This window comes from Fistularia commersonii, chromosome 3 (genome assembly GCF_037954325.1).
Source record: "Fistularia commersonii isolate RoL2024-O1a breed Wild chromosome 3, RoL_Fcom_v1.0, whole genome shotgun sequence".
Lineage (NCBI taxonomy): Eukaryota > Metazoa > Chordata > Actinopteri > Syngnathiformes > Fistulariidae > Fistularia > Fistularia commersonii.
Genome location: NC_141286.1, coordinates 18,678,971 through 18,700,670, shown reverse-complemented (window position 1 = coordinate 18,700,670; position 21,700 = coordinate 18,678,971). Strand labels below are relative to the sequence as shown.

Below are 21,700 nucleotides of genomic sequence, written 5' to 3'. Positions count from 1 at the left end.
GAGTTTTCCTTACCAACGACCTGTATAATCTCGGCAAGCAGCACTCCGTCTGCAACGTCTGTTTGTAGATCCTTGATCAGACGCTTGTGTCCTGACTTGGCGAGATAGTGGTTAGCCCAATCTGTATAGATCTGCAGAAAACACAAACACAACCAGTGCTCAGCTCTCAGTTATGATCCGACAATAATAACATCCTATCCCAAAAAAAGGGATACCTCAGGATTTTACACATTCCAAACTCCATGAACACTTCTACTCCAAACAGTACAAATAGTTGAAACGTATTTACGAGTCTAATAAAATTACAACATGGTTGAATGGGAACGGAGTAGCCCTCTTTCTTTTGTTGGTTGTCCGATCTGGCACGTATCCGTGTGGTATTCAAATTGGGGCCATTGTGCTCAGCCAGGGCATTCATCTTGTAGCACATGGCGGCTGTTTTCAATGGGCCTTGCTGACATCACTCTCTGGGGACAGAAAAGACCCTTCACTGCCTGAAGGGAGGAAGGGAGGGCACAGAGCAAGCATCTGAATAATCTGAATAGCTTCCTCATAATTAGTTGCCCAACTCTTTCTTTTACTGGCTCTCTCTCTTCATAACTCATTGAATTTCAGTTTTGGGGGTGTGACTGAATAATTTTGAGTCCTGGATCCATCTTGATTTGCAGCATCATTGGCTGAGTCAGACTGACCTGTGATTATTTAAAGTGACTTACTTCCTCAGAGATATGTAACATGTGAGAGCCAAACTAACAAAGGGACCTATGCCACTGTGTTTTTTTTACAGTGTGTTTACAAATTGGGAATTCTTGGCTGCTATCTATCTGTGTAAAAGTTTTGTAGGGATGAATGGTGGAAGTCAGCTGAGGTGTACTTGACTCCTTGCGTAACTGCCAATTTTTTTTTCAGTCTCAGTGCCTCTTGCAGAATGATTAAAAAACAGAAGGAAACCTTTGGATTCCGATGAGGTCATTAGTGTAATGCTGCTATGGAGCATCTTGGTGAATGAGTTGTACTGTATATCACTCGCTTTCACTCAAATTCAAATACCTTTACACATGTCAATTGAAGAATGTAGCTGTAATCTGTAGCTGTAATGTAGCTGCGTCAATATCAATTAACTGGAACTGCCAATACGGCTTAAAAAGATCATGATAAATTGTGGAGAAATACATGACGCTTGTCTATCAAAACAACTTGATATTGGGCACATGTTTCAATGTTCATTTGTTCTCGGCATCCACACCTCTAAGACTATAAACCAACCATAAACACAGCAAGCACACCCCCTACAGTCTACACTTCTACTTTCCTGATAAGTAGACAAATTAAAGAAAATATCCAGTTCAACTTAAGGTCCAACATATATGCAGAGTTTTAAGAAGAGAGGCAAAATACAATTTTGCAAAACATTAGTGGAGAAACTTGGCGAAAGAGAAAAACCTAAAACTTCAGACATCACTGGCAGGATCACACTATTCTTCCACATGATACTTGCAGTCATGGGTTTGTAACAACAACCACAGGATCTCCCTCTATCTCTCTCAGTCTTCAACTGAAACTTCAACAAATATGCAGAGGTTTAAGAAGAGAGGCAAAGGACAATTTTGGAAAACATTTGTGGAGAAACTTGGCGAAAAAGAAAAACCCTAAACTTCAGACATCACAATATTCTTCCACATGATACTTTCGGTCATGAGTTTGTAACAACAGCCACAAGATCTCCCTCTATCTCTCTAAGTGTCTTAATTTGGTTGATGTTACAATTACAATGTGTGCACAATGATAGGCAAGTGATAATTTCTGGCCATATCATCATTTTATCCATAATTTCCAACTCCAAGTTGTATAAACTTGAATGCTTATTGGATTTTAGAATGTGAGGTGATGTGTATTTGTGTAACAAGGGAGAGTGTGGCCTAAAGAGATCAACACCCTATATCAAGATGTGCATATTTATTAGGCAGATCCTTCTCTTCAAGAAAAATGGGCCAAAAAAAGAGATTTAACTGACTGAAAAGTCAAAAATTGTAAAAAGTCTTTCAGAGGGATGCAGGGCTCTTGAAATATCTAAGATATTGAAGCGTGATCACAGAACCATCAAACATTTTGATGCAAATAGTCAACAGGGTCGCAAGAAACATGTCAAGAAGAAAAGACACAAATCATCCACCAAAGATTTGACAAGAATCAAACATGAGGAACCGCTCCTGCCATATTCCACAACTGTAACCTACATGGAGTGTCAAGAAGTATGAGGTGTTCAGTTCCCAGAGACATGGCCAAGGTAAGAAAGGCTGAAACCCGACCACCTCTGAATAAGGCACATAAGTTGAAACATCAAGAATGGGCCAGGAAATATCTGAAGATATGTTTTCCAAAGGTTTTGTGGACTGGTGCAATGAGAGTGACTCTTGACTGACCAGATGGATGGGCCCATGGTTGGATCAGTAATGGACACAGATCTCCACCTCGACTCAGATGCCAGCAAGGTGGAGGTGGGGTACCGGTATGGATGAGCTAGTGGTGAGCTAGTTGGACCTTTTTGGGTTGAAAACGGACTCAAAATCAACTCTCAGACGTACTGCCAATTTTTAGAAGACACTTTCTTCAAGCAGTGATACAGAAACAAGTCTGCATCTTTTGAGAAGACTTTGATTTTTATGCAAGACAACACTCCATCACACGCATCAAAATACTCCACTGCGTGGCTGGCCGGTAAAGGCCTTAAAGATGAAAAACTAATGACATGGCTCCCTTCTTCACCAGACTTCAACCCTATTGAGAACTTTTGGGCCCTTCTTAAACAGGAAATTTACAGTGAAGGTAAACGGTACATCTCTTTGAACAGTGGCTGTGGCTGTGGTTGCAGCTGCACAAAAGTTGATTCTGACCGGATCAAGAAACTGAGTGACTCCGTGAATGATAGGCTTGTGACTATTATCAAAAAGAAGGGTGGCTATATAGGTCACTGAGGTTTTCGTTTTCTTTTAATTTCAGAAATGTTTATTTGTTAATTTAGAGTTTGTTTATTATTCATACTTTAACAGGTAAAAATAAACAAGTGAGATGGGAAAATATTTGTTTTTCATTTAGTTGCATAATAATTCTGCACACTAATAGTAGTCTAATAATGGTGTACATATAGATTTTCTCTTAAGAAAGCCAAAACTTCACTCACTACTTAAATCTTCAGGTTTGAGGGTTTGTTCCGGGGCCGCATGGCGCAGGGGATAGAGCAATTGTCTTGGTTCAAACATTCCTGGTTCAATTCCCAGCTCCTCCTAATGTGTTGAAGTATTGTTGAGCAAGACACTGAGCCCCTAACTGTTCCCCTGGCACTGGTTGACAGCATGAATATTGCTTATGGTTCATCCATGATGGGTTAATTGGAAAGAATGACTTTCCCCATGCGATTAAGAAAAAGGATAATTATTATTAACATTTTGGACTGACCGAGAGCACTGTAGTTGTACTATTACAAAATTAATCCTCAGAAATACAACTTGCCTGATAATTGTGCATCATGTAGAGTCAAAGCAAACACAGGCCAGTGCAAACACACACACACACACACACACACACACACACACACACACACACACACACACACACACACACACACACACACACACACACACACACACACACAATCTTTAAAGATTCACGTAGTAAATTAGTGTTGGTAACTTCAAGATTCATAAAGTCTGCAAATAGTAGCAACAAAGAGAAAATGCATGCTTTTCTTGAGTTCAATGAATTTTAAGTTAAGGCCAAAGATGATGGTGGTGAGGATGTGGATACTGCAATGACAAGATATGATGACATTGGATATGTACATTCCTAAACAATGTATAATCTGATTGATGATCTTAGATATACAAATACATCTCTTTTCACATAACTAATGACTTTGAACTAACTAAAATGAATTTCTTTTGTTCTGATGTAAAGTCACAACGAAATATATAAAGTCATATAAACATATGACATATAAAGTAAAAGGCATCTGTTGGTAGTAGACAGAAGCACAGCAATTGTGAGACCTATCGGAGCAGCCTTTTAACACACGACAGTGAGAGTAATGTGTGTGACACTGATATGACCCATGTGTCTTGGTAATTTCGCTGAAAACAGACCTGGAGTTTTTTAGCCATGCTACTCATTTGGTGAATCAGCACCCTTATGATGGCTTAAAGCAGGTGTGAGCGCTTCAAAGACACACAAATCCATGAGTGCACACTGTTTAAATACCATTTATGAGAGCACAGGATCACAAATTAAACACAAAGTACATAGGTATGGCACTAAAATTACACCTGCTGTTACAAAAGGGACTGACACAGACACATTGATTGACACAGAGAGCTTAAAAAAAATTCGTTCAAGCTGAAGGATTAGACTTTACCCTTGCAATTCACACGCTCAGCAAGTTGTGGAAAAAAGGAAGTGCCATGTTAAGCTGCAACTGTGTGTTGGCTTCCTTTGAAATTTTTTCAGCAGGTGAATTGAGGGGTCGTGGTGTAATTACCGAGTGAAAATGGTAGATGTGAGCTATACAGGTAGTATAGCCTCAACAACCAAATGCTACAGGGTTCAGGAAGTAAAAGGAAATGATGTGTAAGGAAATGTAAAGTTTGAAAAAAAAGGGAAATGGCAAAAGCAACAACATTTCGCTTTTAGTTTTGACATAACTTTTTCAGTAGGTACCTCATTGATCTTTTCTTTTTAGTGATAATGGAAAGTTGAAAAATCTACCGTAGGTATGTTTCTCAGCCCTTGGTTGGAATCAAAACAGAAAAAGGTGGAGTGACTTACATTACATAATTTTACATATCCATTACAAATCCTAAATACACTGAGACCCGGCCTGTTAACAAGTAAACCTAGCATCTTTCGCATGCACAGCTAATTTATGACACATTACATATTTTATACCTAAATAAACAGAGCAATAATGGACAGGACAAGTTACACATTTAGAAACTCATCTTTCCAGAAAAATTGTTATGTTGCGTTTTGTCTGGCGAATTCTTAGCTCACAAAGATTGTGTGTGGTTATGAGTGTATGTATAAACAGAGTCAGACAGATAATTTTCCCTTGCTGATCCCCAGTCTTTATCAATGAACTTAAAAAGGAAAAGAAACACCAGCAAATCTAGCATTACATAATGAAAGACAGTGCATGTATGTGTATATCCAATGAAAACATACGATACTCAGAAAAATAGATGGAGAGTGAGTGATGAGAAGCAAACATTGCCACTTAGCAATGTTTGGTTGAACAAATGATGTGGTTTGTGAACACAATTATTGTGTCTGTTTATTGATTTGTTATTATTCAGGAGGGGAATTTATTTACAGTGGAATCTCTAGATATGAGACAATAATCAAATGTAACCAAAATTCTTCAAAGAACTGTTCAGCAGTAATAAAAGTGCAGCTAAATGCCTAAACGGTCAGTATTGTGACCCTAAAACATTGTAAACATTTAAGTTCAACCAGGATTACTGCATATGTTGACACACACATTCAGTTGTTTTTATGTTCAAACCACCTACGATGTGTTCCGCTGCATCTGGCTGAATGCAAATTCTGTGAAGGGCTTAACTGGAGCCTAAAAAATATTAAGTGAGGTCCTGATTAATGTCTGCATCTGAAGTGGCATTCACTTTTATCATTTGAATAAAATGCTTTAGTTTCAACACTGACATCTTTACAGTGTCAACACTGTGAGCCAGACCTATATTAATCATTCTGAGATACAATATCAAAGAGGGGAAATTCCTCGATTCCCAGAAACTTTCAGTAATACTAACCCCCTCTCCATTGGATGGGGTTCTTTTTTAGGGGCTGTAAATGGGTGTTGGTGCCAGGAACATTCCCATCACCAGAGAGGCAACATGACACTTTCTCATTCACATGTCAGGGTCTTTGGGGAAATGTCATATCTGGCCTGTTGAATCTGATGTCCTTCTTCATTGCCAGTATGTAAAGTTAATGAAATAAAATCTGGCCACACAACACACATTTTTCAACTCCTCTCTACACACTTTACTGTATTATATAAATTGAATACAATGGCAATTAAGTTAAGATGTTGTTTATATTCATACAAAGCCAATATAAAACTGAATTGATGCTTTGTAATCACCCAACAATAAGTCAATGTGGAATGATATAATAGCAGAGGTTCTTCTACTGCTCTCATAGAGCTTCATTCACTATGCAAAAATAAACTGGATCTCATGAACACTCTCATAATGCCGTCTAATTACGTCATTCAATAATCGGTTCATCAAAGTTTATCACAATCAGTGGAGAGTCAGTCAGTCAGCACATTTTTTCAGATACAAACACACAAGTCTGGTTCATTTTCAGCATCCCCATTGCCCTTGCATACTGAGTCATCAGGCTGGTGTGCAATGTCTACAGTAAGGCATGATGGATTCAGGCCATCCCTGCAGTGCAAGGTCAATCAATGCAGGGAAAGGGCAAGGGTAGCTGAGAACATCAAAATGGGATGTATTTGCACTGAAAGGGAACTGAGAAGTAAGTATTCATGTAATAGCTCATATAATAATCAAACAATTAAATTATAGCAAGGGCTTTTCAGGGGAGCTCAGCAGATGCACTTTTGAAATGATCATGTCTGAGATATGTTTTTTTTTTTTTTTTAAAAAGGCCTTACAATGATTCACTTTTGTTAAAGCCCTTCGAAATCTTGTAATGTGAAGCAAGTGTTGCATCCATATTGATGCATCCCAGTTCTTTTCTTTTCACTACAATGAATCATCTCCCTATATCTAACCCTCTTCTCTGAATCCTCTTTTTTGATATCAACTAACTTCATGTCCCTTTTCACTTCATTCATAAATCTGTTCTTTGGTCTTCCCCTGTTGCGCTGCTAGACAAAGTAGTAGTAAGGCCAACAACAACAATAAAAATATTAAGAATAGGTGGCATAATGGTATAGTGGTAAGTACTTCCACCTCACAGCAATGGATCACTTCCTACAAGGAGGCCTGTAAGTGTAAAGTTTGCATGTTCTCCACATGTGCGTGGATGTTCTTTGGGTTCTCAGGTTTCCTCCCTCAGTTCAAACATGCGGATAGTTAATTGAAAAATGGAAAATTGTCCAGATATGTGAATGAGAGAGTGAATAGTTCTTTCTATCTATATGTGGTCCTGCGATCCACTGGTAACCGATTAAGGGTGTACCCTGCCTCTTGCCCAATGAGGGCTAGGATAGGTACCCTAAGTGCAGGATAAGTGGGGGATAATGGATGAGTGAATTATAATAAGAATAACCATAATAATAATGCCAACCAACCAAAATAATGCCAAAATTATATAACATTTTGAGTATTTCTGGAATAAGAAACAACTCATTACCAAAAGGCTGAAATGGGAATCTGGAATGCTCTCAGCTTTTACCGTTTCTGCAACAGAACTAGCATGCTTGCAGATTTTGTACCTGAAGATGGTCCTCTTTCCAGTGAATGAAAGCAGTAGCTGATTTTTCATACAGGGAAAAAAGTGAGGAAATTTAAAGAATGACTTTATACCTACAGCTTAAGACCACCTAATGAACCAGTTCATTTTGAAGTTAATTATAATATTATTAACCATACATGTATGTCTGTGTGTTCAAATAATAATGTGTCTGACCTCACATTATGGATCAATAAATATTAAAGAGGGTTTGTAGAGGCAATATCTACACTGTCATTTTGACAACAAGAACCTCATTTGGCTGAAATAAGCAAAACTCACAGTGAAGCATACTAAATGTTTCAAAAACAATATGTAGAGCTTCTTTAAGGCCCATGCGTTTTTCCTTTTTTAAAATAACTGTTTTGGAACCATTTTCAACAAGCAGCTTTTGTATTTTAATACGCAGGGCAAATTTTTGTTTTGATTCTTGTTGCAACAAGCAGCTTCAGTTTTCTTGACAACACACACCACCTCAACCGTCAATAGAAAATAGATTCACACATATGCTTGCTGCACAAAGCTTTCCAGAAAACAAAACAATTGATAACTAAATGGCAATTAGAGTTACAAATAAAGGTTCACTTAACAACCTAAAAAGTGCTGCACTTACCAAACCATTTTGCCCTAATTCTATTCTTTCAACAAGAATAACAATCATAAAGACATAACAGGACCAAAGCTTCCCAATAGTGCCATCTCTAACAGTAAGCTGTCATTTGGAAACCAGCACTTGTTCTTATTTGTCATGGCTGCAACAACACTTTCCTCTACCTTCTCATAGGAATTCTGCAACACTACACCAGTTAAGTTGAAAGATTCTTCCACTGATCGTGGTTAAGATATTTAGGGGGTAAATGCAAATGTTTTACTGACTCTTACATATCACAGTATCTGTTTAATGCTGTGGGGAGCCACAGTAATAATTTCTGGCAGCTCTTTGAGGTTTAGTTCCAATCTTGATACTCCTATTTTTAAGTTGACACCTCCACTTCCAATTCCCAACTCCCACCAACTTATTTTAGCCATGTGTTAGAGCTCTTTAGTCGAATTTCTAAAAGAATGAATGAAAGGAGAGTCAAATTGTGTGCTCAAAAACAGATAATCAGGTGTAATTTATGAACCTACTGGTACTCAAACTGATAGCTAATAAACTTGCACCAGAAATACCATCCCTTCATTTGCAGATTCTTACCATTTTGTAGTTTTCACAAGAGAAGTGGCTGTAGCTTCTCGCTGGCACACCGAGCGTGTTATACTCCGCCATGAGAGCCAACAACTCAATGAGGACAACTAACTGGAGGAAATCCAAGAGAGGCTCAAGAGACAAGCAGGTTTCCACGTTAAGGTAAAGTGGAGGGAGTGCATGTAACCACAACACCCTCCCTCGTACATCTCCTTACACGCTCCCAGCTCTTAAGAGCAGTACAAACTTAACCTCTCTCTCCTACTACAAACTACCTCTCAGTGAAGCCTCAAATGCCCTGACACTGTTTTAGCCTCTGTCTCTGGGTGTCATTTTGTCTGAGTCAGACAACTTGACTCAGGTCTCTTCTCTGTTAATGGGAGGTGTTCAGAGACATAGAACAGGCATACTATTTTTTCCCAATTCTCCGTACTTCAGCAAATTCTGTTGGATTCTAATTTATCACCACATCAAGATTCTTCATATCTGATGTAAGGAGATCTTTTTATAAATATAATAAAGCTTGGAAATCTAATAGATATGTGTCAGATTGGTTCATTATCTCATTATCTCATATGCACTTTTTTAGGTAGCAGGATACTTTGCTGTTTCCAGGACAATTTCCAAATATTTAATAAATAATTAATTTTAACTTTGGCTCCTTTGGCCTACCACATACTGAATCTGAGGACTAAAAATTCCATGACATGACAGCGAGCATCAGCTTCCACTGTAAACTGATGAAGTGTTCTCACACAGACATGGACAAACACAAACATATACCACCCAAGATGACTAAATCATTCTTATTATTTTTTTGATTATGTAATATATTGTGATTTACTTTTATCAAGGAAACTGCTCAATTGACAAAACAGTCAGATGGACTTTGGCCATCGAGAAAGTGCCTTGCTCAAAGGTTTTAACATTCATGCCTCATTTTGATCTGGAGTAATAATGAAAAACAAAACAAACAAGCAAACATAGAAAGACATTGCCATCTTGATATTCAAAGCACCATGCTCTGATTGCCTAACACAACTGATAGAATTTTAGCATTATTGTGCTACTGATTTCCAACTACCCTGTCCATTGTCACCTGTAATATCACCATTTACAGGAATGCTGCCAGCCCTTCATAAAAGATCAGTTTCACTTGTAAAAAAAAAAAAGAAATGAAATAAAACACTTCTCTTCACTGTTTTGCCTCAGTGAGATTACCAAGATAAGGCCAAAAAAAAACAGAAAAACTTGTAATAATTAGTACACAAACATTTGGACGACATCTAAAGATTAACTGTTATGAGTGGTCACAGAGTAAAACAACCGAAGAAAACTTGATAACGGAGATAGAAACCGTTTTACTGTTAAAGGGGGACCCTCATTAACAGTTCACAAATAACTGGCTCTGATGTTGAAGGATGAGGGCAACATGTGCAATGCATCCTTTCTGTTGTAGGATGAGCCTGGGAGCAGATGGCTGGTGGGAATATGATGGATGGACTTATGCCTATTCAGAAAAAAATGGCAGAGGGAGGCAAGGAAGGGCAGTTGTGCTGAATAGGTGATAGAGGTAATATTTATCAAGTGCATACATTTTTCAGTCACACATACAATGTATTTGGGTGTCAGGAAACCCTTTCAGGGCTTATTTATAATAAAATAGGTCAGAGGCAGAGTAGATGATAGATGTCCCTGATCTATATAACATTACAAAATTGGACTGCACTGAATATGTGATAATATGTTATACTGTACACTGAAATATGTGATATTGTATAACTGTTTTTAATTAAGAAGTTTTAAGTTAACTGTGAACAAAAAGTGTGAAATAAAATAAGCATTTACAATTAAAAAAATGATAATTATCTAACAAATTAACAATATATCAAACATAAACTAGAGATGAAACACAAAATTCTGTTAGATAGTTCCCAGGTCATCGTCGTCTTCTTCTCCTTTCGGCTTTTCCCTTTGACGGGTTGCCACAGCGAATCAACCTTCTCCATCTAAGCCTATTCTCTGCATCCTTCTCTCTCACACCAACTACAGTCATATCCTCTCTCACTATGTCCATAAATCTTGTCTCAGTCTTCCTAGAGACCTCTTGCCTGGCAGCTCCGATTCCATCATCCGTCTACCAATATATTCTCTATCCCTCCTCTGTACATGACCAAACCATCTCAGTCTGGCTTCTCTGATCATCTCTCCAAAACATCTAACATGTGCTGTCCTTCTGATCCTATACATCCTGGTCACTTCCAAAGAGAACCTCAGCATCTTCATCTCTGAGACCTCTAGCTCCATCTCCTGTCATTTCGTCATTGTACGGTTTCGAGGCCATACAGCAGGCCTGGCCAACCTGTGGCTCTCGAGCCGCATGCGGCTCTTAAGTTCATGTTGAAATTTGTGTTTGTGTGTTGTTTTTTTTGCTGTGTGCAAAGAGTACCAGAGCGGCATGTGATTGCACAAGTAAAAAACACACAAACACAAAATTCGACATGAACGTAACAGCCGCATGTGGCTCGGGAGCCACAGGTTGGCCAGGCCTGCCATACAGCATCGCTGCTCTCACCACTGTCTTGTGACCTTTCCTTTCATTCTGGCTGATAGTCTTCTATTGCATGGTGCCCCTGACATTTTTCCCCACCCATTCCAACCTGCTTGAACCCGTCTCTTCACCTCTGTTCCACACTCTCCATTGCTCTGGACTGTTAACCCCAAGTACCTGAAATCCTCCAACTTCTTGATCTCCACTCCCTGTAGCCTCGCCATTGCACCCAAGTTCCTCTCTTTGATACACATATACTCTGTTTTGCTGCGACTAACTTTAATTCCTTTCCTTTCCAGCGCATACCTCAACCTCTCTAGATTTTCCTCAACCTGTTCTCTGCTCTCACTACAGATCACAATGTCATCTGCAAACACAAAACAGATCACAATGTCATCTGCAAACAAGATAGTTCCCAGGTAATTACGTCTAAATAACCAAGAATGCAAAAAGTGGGGGAAACTTTCTAAATAACCACATAAAAAAAAGACAAAAACAAACTTAAACGACCAGTTTGGTGATGAGGTGTCGCATTTTTAGGCTTTTGAAAGACTTAACAGAAAATTATCCTCATGATGTAATACTCTTTATTTATGTTTCAATTTACTGATATTTCATTTGCCATACCTATCCATATATAATAAATGATAATACAACTCACTCTTCAATAAGGATTTTTTTTTTTAATACTGATTGAAAAACAAACATAATACAGTAACTTTTCTTTTTTCTGTTCAGTTACTTTTACTACATGAGAAAGACAGTTGGCTCTTTTAGAGTATCAGAATTGAGTCATGTTTATATACTACAAATAATATAAGAGACGGAGAAGTGACAGTGCGAGATGTTAATCATATGAGCAACTAACAGTTCCTTGCCTCCCACTCTCTCCTTCCCACAACCTCTCTTCTCTGCCCCCAACAGGGCGTATCATGTATATTATGGAGTGTAGAGCCTCTGGCAGCGGCTGCTCCCCCGTTGCTCTCTGCTGTTCACACAGTCCTCTCAAGTGGCTTCAACCCGCAGAATGCTGAAGCCGGCCAGCTTTAAATAAGCGCTCATGTCCCTGCCTGCTTTATGTTTGGCACATAAAAGAAATGTGGCTTCAAGAGGCATGGAGACTAAACCAAGCACGGGGGATAACTTGGCCTGGACTCTGCAGTTTGTAGGATTCATCAATCAGGGTGCATTGTTCAACATGTTTGGATGTCTGCATGTGTGATGCATAATCTGGTTGAAATTCTTGCTGTAAGATTGAAGAAATCATCCCCCGTACATCTTAAACATAATCGTGAATTTTCCAGTTGAATTCTCCAACTAGGTTTACCCTGATATATTAAAACACATATCCTGAGATGTGCATTCTATTAAGTGACAGCTGGCATGTATCCATTATTATTATTACTAGTCATTTTTTTGACATGTAATTTTGTTTTAAGATAATCTTTTGTCAGTGCTAAAAGCGGGTTGCTTTCAAGAGTACAAATATTGGATGTAAAGGGTAAATATTGCTGCAGATTCATGACTTGCAATCTGGATTACTATCTTTGAAGCACTTCATTCCTTCATGCACGCACACATGTAGACACACAACTTGATGACGCCAAACATAAAATAAATAGTAAAACTACATGTCCAAATGGCTATTTGTAGAAATAGTATTGGAAATTTGACTAGCATTCCAGTACAGCCCCGAAAGGATGCTGTGGCTGCAGCTGAAAGCCCCATTTTTCTCATATACCATGATAATGTGAAATTGCTGTCTGAAGAAAATTAACATAATTAACATAAATATCCATGATACAAGAATGTCCCAGAACACTATCAATATTTCCAGTGCCATTTGTAGAAACAATAAAACAGTTGTGGAGAAATCCCAGATCTATTGATAATTTCTATGGAATGTTTAAATGGTGACTTTTCTGTCATAAACCTGCAGAGGCCCAGCCAGCCCTAATTTCAGATCCATCAACCTTGTCCATTGATGGATTTGGTCAGCAGGCAGTAACAGAGCTGATGAAGTACTTATATTTGAAAATAGACTGTAAAATTCAAAATGGTCAATCATATCACTTGTGTTCTCATGTAAATTTCTTTGCAAAGTTTAAGCAATCTTTTTAAATATCTGTGTTGTTACAATAAAACTGCTGCTGCAGTGCAAAAAGCCTCCTTGTGACTCCTGAGTTTACATTTCTCAAAACACTGGTAACACATTTAAACGGTAACTTATTCTTGACTGCTGGTAATCAAAAGTCCAAAACATAAAAAGCTCTGATCAAAACAGGTGTCATCTAGACAGCTGACATGAGAAACTCCATTACATACAGATTACTGGATGAACCTGTCACATATACATGTTGCATATTTACCACCAGGAGTGATATGGCAGTGTGTACGAAGCAATAGCAGCATGAGGGTCCAATATGTCGTTAAGCAAGATATGGATCAGTTCAACACCTAAATCCTACTCAAATAATCAATACACTTGTATGAGGAAAAAAAGAGCATTATCGTCATTGTCTTCATAATAGAAAACAGAGGTCATTTTAATTTGTGGAAGTGTTTAAGTATGCTAGGCTGTGATCATTTCCCTTGTCATTATCTCTCTCTCTCTCTCTCACACACACACACACACACACACACACACACACTCACAGAGTGACCCTGTGGCCCTGTCAGTCATATTGTGTGGGGGCTAGTGGTGTGTAATTAAACTAGCCTTCTTATCAGAACATCTCTAGTCACTGGTAATAACCTTCTCCTCACGCAGCTCCCTTTCCTCTGTTGGTTCACAGCAGATCCAGATAGGAATCACAGTCACATGGAGAAAGACAGTAAGAAATAAAAAATAAAAATTATCTTGGCAATCTAAAAACTCAGTAACGTGCTTGCTATGGTTATATGTTTTAGGGATTTTACAAAATTACTTAGCACTTATAACTTTTCATATGTAGCAATTACATATTTTTCTTATTTATTTGCATCATATGACTTTCTTACATCCGAGCTATCAAGTTTTATTTCAATGGTACCATTCTCTTGAATATTTACCATCCTGTTAGCAGTTTGCTAAAATCACACAATCAGTGTGCACACAGCAGAACCAAAGGACAGGTCTTTATTAAACAAGTCTTGAAAGGAGAAAATGTGCACAAATACACCACCACACTTTGAATGAAGTCCTACTAAGCCTATTTTAAATATCCTTGGAGACATCAAAGTAAAGCCAGTATGAGGTACAGAGAGAACCTGGACACATGCCTTCAGCACTTTTCTCTGATATTAAATGAAGAAACATTGAGTGTAAAAAAATTGCTGCTAGGAACCAGAGGAAAACAAAGCCCGGAGTACTGTGTTTCAATGCAAATGGATTTACATGCTATTGAAAATTTGTGAATCCACCCAAAAGAGGACTTCAATATGCAAGGCCTACCAGTTTCATTGTTATGTTGTTCTGCTCCCAGCGACACAGCATCAAACTCATGTTGTGTCTTGAAGCTTCCTACAGAGACACCTGCGATGCATCAATGAGGAGTACTGACTGGCCAGCTACATCCTTATAACAGCCATTCAAACCTTGAAGTCAATCAAGCTTGACCCGACAAAGTTCAATCAAGACATCATGAATTCAGAAAAAAAAAAAAAATCCACAAATGGAAAAAATAGATATAATGGCCATATGATTTATATATATTTGTATATATATATATATCATGGCCTAAAAAAAGACCTGTGACAAAAACTCTAGATCCAAGAGGATGAAGATGGCAGGTTTGACTAAAAGTGCACCTTGTCACAATAATGGTGCTGCTGCTTGCCTGGGCCCCAGCAGGTCTCTGTAAGCGTAAGAAGGGGGGAGCCCAGTGCATGCAGTGTATCTCCTCCCACTCAAAGATACACACAGGGAAAAATAAACCGAAGAGGCGAAAGGCAAGAGGAGCTCTGTGGCCTCTGCTGCTGCTCATGGAGTCAAACCAAATCCACTGAGAGGAGGAGGGGGTGGGGTATGGGTGGACCCCCACCAAGGACACCCACAGCAACGCATTCTGCTATAGCTCTTCTCTATGGACCATTGGTCTGAGAGGGCGGAGAAATAAGGAGAAAGGACAGACCTCTTAACCTTCCATCAACCCCCCACCCCCATGGCAGACAACCCCCTCCATGACAAAACAAGTGAAGAGAAAGGACAAAAAAAGGATCATTGGTCCACCCCTGATAACAGCGGAGCAACTAAAAAGTGGGAAATGCCTGGGCCAAACCACATAGAACTCAACACTAACTGTCTCCTATATTTATTATTTCTTCAACCATTCCCTCTGCTGGTCAAGTTTTATTTTCTTTAACCAGAGGTGGAACAGTCTGCTCTCTGATCAGCCGTCACCCACAACATGCTGTAGCAGCTGCATGTGTATATTTAAGTGCGTGTGTACAGCGGGTTCATAACCTAGGCATTCATGTATGTGTGAGTGTGTGTAACACAGTACAGGATGCCCGGCTTTTGAGTGTATTCCAACCCCCTGTGACCAAACACACACACCCAACCACTGACCACAAATTACAAGCTGAATTTAAATTTTGGGAAAGGCCCAAGATTTACAGAAAGTTCCCACACTGGGAGATGCCTGATCACTTCCAGCAGGCTGAACCAAAATGCTTTAATCATTGAAGCCATATTAGAATTTAGGATGGAAATTTGGTATTAAGTTGGCAAGTGTGAAGCCAAAAATGAAATTGCAGATAAAAACATTACAAAGGGCTGTGAAATTGATAACCTCTATATAAATTTTACAGGTGGCCATTGAGTTTCACTTCGATGACAATGTCAGTAAAAATGGAATGTAACAAATCATAATTGTTTGAAACTCATTTAAAATAACAAAAAGAAATGAAAATGATGAAGGAAATTTCTTTTTTTTTACATTTATATATATAAAAAAACCTTGAAGTTAATACAGCCTAAATGTGTAATTTAACTTTATAACTTCATTTAACTTGAATTAAGTTTAATTTTGTTGAAACTAATAAAATGACCGAGCCCTACATAGGATGTTTCGTCCTTGACCCTTACGACGAATATGTTGGCACTGCCAATGGCAAAAGTCAAAGAGTCTCCCAGGTAAATGACCTTAATCCACTATGTAAAATAATGGACAAAACACCATCCAATCCTTGAAGATATTTCAGTTTGGACCATTGTTGGTAGCTGACTGAAAGAATGAAATGAAATGAATTGTTTGTCGTGAAACGGCTGATAGCCAAACTTAATAAAAGTTATTAAAATGCTGTTTACACTGCACAAGTATATTTCTTTGTAATGTTTTAAGGTTCAGCTAATGCTGAGATAAGGAAAACTAACAACTCAGTCTTCAGCACCACTGACATCAGTCCCACGTTGGTCCTAACTAGCATTGATTTAATGACTCTGGCTCCACAAGCACAGAAAATGTCAGCGTTTAGGGATTGTGTTTAACAGTTTTAGTACAGACCATCAAAGAGCCAATTAAATGTGGCAGTGGTGAAGAGACTGACTTTGGTTCTCTTCACAGACAAAGATAAATCTTGGTATATTGGGGACAAAGAGGGGAACCTCCAGCATGGATGGCCCTTTGTTTTGCGGGGACCCCCAACCTCCTACTCGCGATGAGTGGTGTTGTACTGATGAGGGGGCAAGGGTAGACCTGCTGCCTGGCTGAGTGTTAGACATATGGACTTGCAAGGGTCGAGGGGCAATACAAAATCTACTGCACAGGACTATACTGTGGAAGTAATCTATTTTATTGACTTCCTCTCTTTTATATTCCACAATTAGCTTCAAATTGTATTAAACAATTCCATGTTTGTCTTCCCACATAAAACCAGACTCATAGTACGTCTATTTGAAATTCAAATGAAAATGTTAAAGTACACATATAATTATTTCAAACAAACAATTGTGCGCAAACTAAATTTTTAGCCCACTGGAATTTGTTAGGTTACTCCTCATTCAGGGAACTTGATATAACGGTGAAGTTATTACAAACTCTTGAAAAGCATGTTGACTATACCACACCTAAAACACTATTGAAAGCTAGAAGTCTCTAAAATTGACCTGTGTCACATACTTTGGTGCCAAACTGTTTTTATAATTGCACAGTGACACATAAGACTTCAGTGTTTCATGAAAAAAACAAAACGGTTCAGCAGTATAAAGAAGTCAAATTTGTAGCGCTACTTCAAAATCTATATTATTCTTATGTTTGAGCCTGACTTGTCAGTTGTGCCCTGTTGCCCATTACTGAGCACAATGTGTGATACATTAATAACTTGAGTGGTCTTGAGTGGTGTTGAATACTTCCAATGGCTATGTGATACCTTGTCAATAATAGATAATAGATACATTTAGCCACACTATTTTCCTTACACTGATTTGAGTGGGTACACATTTAACACTTCATTTTGAACTCTCTAGTGTTGACAGGAAGCCAAGAAACATTTTCAGACCTGCGCCAATGTCTGGACTATAAAATTACATCAATCATTATTGAGAGAGCTAAGACCCTACCCTTTGTGACCAGAGGCACAGTTTAAGTCATTAAATGTGTGATACAAAGTGGTAGCCTAAGGTCCCTATAAGATAAGGAAACCTACAAATTATGTTTAATGCTGTTTAGAGGTCATTAAATAGATAATGGGGTGGGTTACAACTCAAATGGAAGTAACCCATTCAGAGAGAAGCCATTTCATAAAAGGATATGGTCATGTTACAGTGATTTATGTCATGGCAATGCTTGCTGCCATTAGATGTAAACTTTTTTCCAGAGAAATATATAAAACAAATGCAACAATGTGTCTACCAAATTCAAAAATAATTCTTGAATAGTCTTGTTTTGAGGTGTTCTGTTGAAGAAAAAAAAAAAAAAAATGAAGACCATACATTTCTCTCAGGCTGTGTGAATGATACCATACATATAAGCAACCTAAATTTGCAATGCTTTTTTGTGTGTTTGTTTCACCATCTTGTTTTCTCAACTTGTATCATTGAGTGAACTGCAATATATTTGTACCAGTGATTTGTTGCATCAAAATATTAAGGTCTGGATGACCCAATGACATCACTTGCGCTGCTGACTCCACAGATGTCATGTTGTTGTACAGCTAGTCTTTCAGCCTTAGGCAACTCCGTGCAGGGACCTCTGGGAGTGTGGCTTCATCCCCACTGACCCCTACCTCCTGGGCTCTCCTGTTTCCAAATGGCCTCCCATTTCCAGACAGAGATGAACTGATTGTGTTAGTCTAACAGCTTCTGCAGCTTGTGTCCCAAGAGGGCGCCACTCACAATGACCCGTTTGTCTGCACCAACAGGCTCCTTGTGACAACTAACGCTAAGAAAGTCGAGAAGGGGAGAAATGACAGGGAGGAGAGCACCATGGGGGGAGATCAATGAAAGGATGTTGACTCAGGAGAAGCAGATGCTCAGCCTTAATTAATAAGGTTACGTCTCCTGCCATGACTTCACACAGGAAGGCGAGGGGACAACCGCACAGGAAATGGAAATCTGATCGAGACACATTAGGCAAAGATGAGGTCATTAAAACTGGAGCCAACTGTTTGATGATCACATCTATCCTTTATGACTCCAATTAAAAGCGAACTGATCACTTATCCCTTAATATTTAATGCTAAATTCAAAGAGTGAATATCAGTACGCTACCCGACATGCGCTATTTTGTTTCAAACATGCTTAAATTGTTAGTATGAGGGCTTTTCAGTAAACCAGTAAAATCATAATGTAATGGTTATTTTTCATTCATCAGGACACCAAATGTATGCCAAGGCTGACTAAAGCAATATTCAAAGAATGAAAACTCAAATGTTCTAATGTAATGTAATAATAAGAGTAAAACAATCCCTGAATAAACCCACAAGTTGCATCAGGATGCTAAGGACATACATTTCACAACACCAATACAAATCTTCTTTAAAAACAATATGCCAGCCTGTGTTATTGAGTTTCCTCTTTCTTTCCCTATGTAGAAATGTGTCTCAAATCGCATCTTTCTTTCTTGGAAAAAAACCCTTGCTGCCATTTTATCAGCTGACTGTATGAAGCATTTACTGATATCACAACCATCAGCCATTTAACTCCAGTTTGATGAATCTTGAGGACAACGCTCCTTCAAAGAACACATGGTAGTATTGTCATGCTTATCGACAGCAACATAGACTCCCTCCTGCCAGACGCTGATAGTAATACATTTGTAGTCACTGTTGGGTGAAAATGTCTTATCTCAAAACTGCCAGGTTTTCACAAATGTAGACAGAGCCTTGATTTCAAAATTGGATTTTAGGTATTCACACAATAGCGGTGAAAGCTACAATCACAAAATTGTTAAGCAGAATCCAATCCATGAGGACCTTTCACAAGACCCATCTCTTTTACTGAACAAGCTTTTATTATTCTTTCTAACAATGATTTCTCAACAATAAAACATCCATTAAATCGGGGTTTTACGTCCAGCACCCCATGAGGGCATATGTGTGTATGAGTAGCCTTTTGTCATGGAAATCAAAAAAAAGCAATGTAGTCCGCTCAGACCCCCACCCAATATGTTCTCTTTTGGGCAAGGAGGAGGACCTTAGTAATTCAAAGCGGCATGGCAGTACACTGCCCTTTACTCTCACCTGCTGGGCCATGTCTTCTCGCTTGATAAATAAGCCATAAAAAGGAGGTTATAGCTTTTCTCAGGATGTGATAAAAATGAGAGAAACCTTGTCTAATGGTCCAGTGAAGTTCATCTTAAGTTCTTTGGATACATTCGCTTTGTATATTTACAGAAAAACATATAGGAATTTTATACAAATCATCTCCTCCTTCTCAATGCTAACCCAGAAACAAATTCCTTTTTCTTTTCAAACTTGGTTAATATAAATTTTTCTGATTCTGTATAAAAACTCCACAAAATAGTAGTGTGGTCCAAACAAGCCATTTTTTTTTTCGTTTCAAACTTGTATGTATACCTGCCTGCCAAGCCCATCTGAAAGCCATATGCAGGGATATATCAACTCCTCTTATCCCCCCGCCCCCAAACATGTTCCTTAGTCCTCTTAGTCACTTCAGATGTAACCTGGAAAAGGACCAATTCTGCCATGTTGTTCCTGTAATTTTGGTTTCTTAAAGTTTTTTGATAATATTTAAACTGTATTGAATTCTACCAGAAGATCCCTTTCAAGCTTCATACCAGAACTTTGAGAATCTAAAGCTTAGTAGGCTACAAAGCGATAGGTGAGAGTTCCTTTCAGAAATTCTTTCTCAACCTGTTTTAGACCTGAACATTGTATCCGCTGTGTGTGAAATCAGTGTCAAAAGAGACTGTCTGAACAGTCTTTGGACACCAAGCTCCCTTGTGCTTAAAAATTTCACCGATTGACTTACAGCAGATCTTTTTACCAATGGATTGACAGCAAGTTTATCTGCTCATGACGATATTACATGACTAAGGACGAAAACAACAGCAAACCAATTTCAGCTGATTGCGCTAATTCACATTCACAAAGCTTTCCACCTGGATAAACTGTGAGATTTATGATTTTGAGACTGTATTGTCGGCAGCTTGGTTTCCCGGTCATGCTCTGGCTGTTGCCCCAGCTCCATCCCTGGATCTTACACAGAAAATATACAGCTGTGATATTTACATGTCTGAACGAGAGGGTGACATACAATGAATGTCTGCCTAAAAATCTCCTTTGAAATAAAATATCTCAATAGAAAAAAAGTAAAAAAACTGGATGATAAAAATGCAAAAATACATGATAAATACATGTTTGGAAGTAGTTGGCTAAAATTGCACAAGTTCCGAAATCTTATACACCGTTGTCGCTCTTGTTCTCTTTGAACAAAGGAATTTAAAAAAAAAAACTTGGGCAAAGTGAAGCAGTCAGTGAATATTTTGTATTTGGTATTGGCAAAGAAGTACTCCAAACAGTAAAGATAGTTACATATTAAAATAATAACATATGAAAATAATAAACAAATTATATATGTGTGCTTCCGTCCCCTCTCTTTTCTTAAAAGAATCATTAGTCTGCCCATACGGGACATCTAACTAACTCAGAATTCAAAACATTCAAATGAGTTTATCAGCACAACTGGGAATACATAGAGAATGATGCTAATTTAAAGGAAGGAAAATTAACCATCAATTTTACATATTTTCAGTAATGGACCTGTATCCCATTGATTTGCGTTAACAGCTATGGCTTAACATCTTTACATTGGCCATGGATCAATCTCAAATATTAAGATCAAATAGGAAAATAATGTTTCCCTTTTCAGCTGTCTCACCATTTTGTCAGGTGATTAATATGCAACAGCTGAACAGATATGAGTCTTCAAATTCATGTGTAATAACCTTTTATCTGCAAAGATACCTAATGAGATAAGATCATAATCACACTGCCACATGGACAAATCCTTCTCTGTTACTTTGCCC

At 38.4% G+C, this 21,700-nt stretch overlaps 1 protein-coding gene across 5 annotated transcripts in view; it reads right to left on the bottom strand.

Annotated features, from left to right (window-relative positions):
• The window catches only part of nav2a (neuron navigator 2a), a 98,499-nt gene that overhangs the window by 74,046 nt on the left and 2,753 nt on the right, over positions 1 to 21,700 (bottom strand). For all 5 annotated transcript variants that reach the window (XM_086143986.1, XM_086143983.1, XM_086143984.1 and 2 more), the window contains exon 2: positions 14 to 131. In XM_086143986.1, the coding sequence (XP_086000112.1) occupies positions 14 to 131 (118 nt within the window). The remainder of the gene's footprint in view (positions 1 to 13; positions 132 to 21,700) is intronic.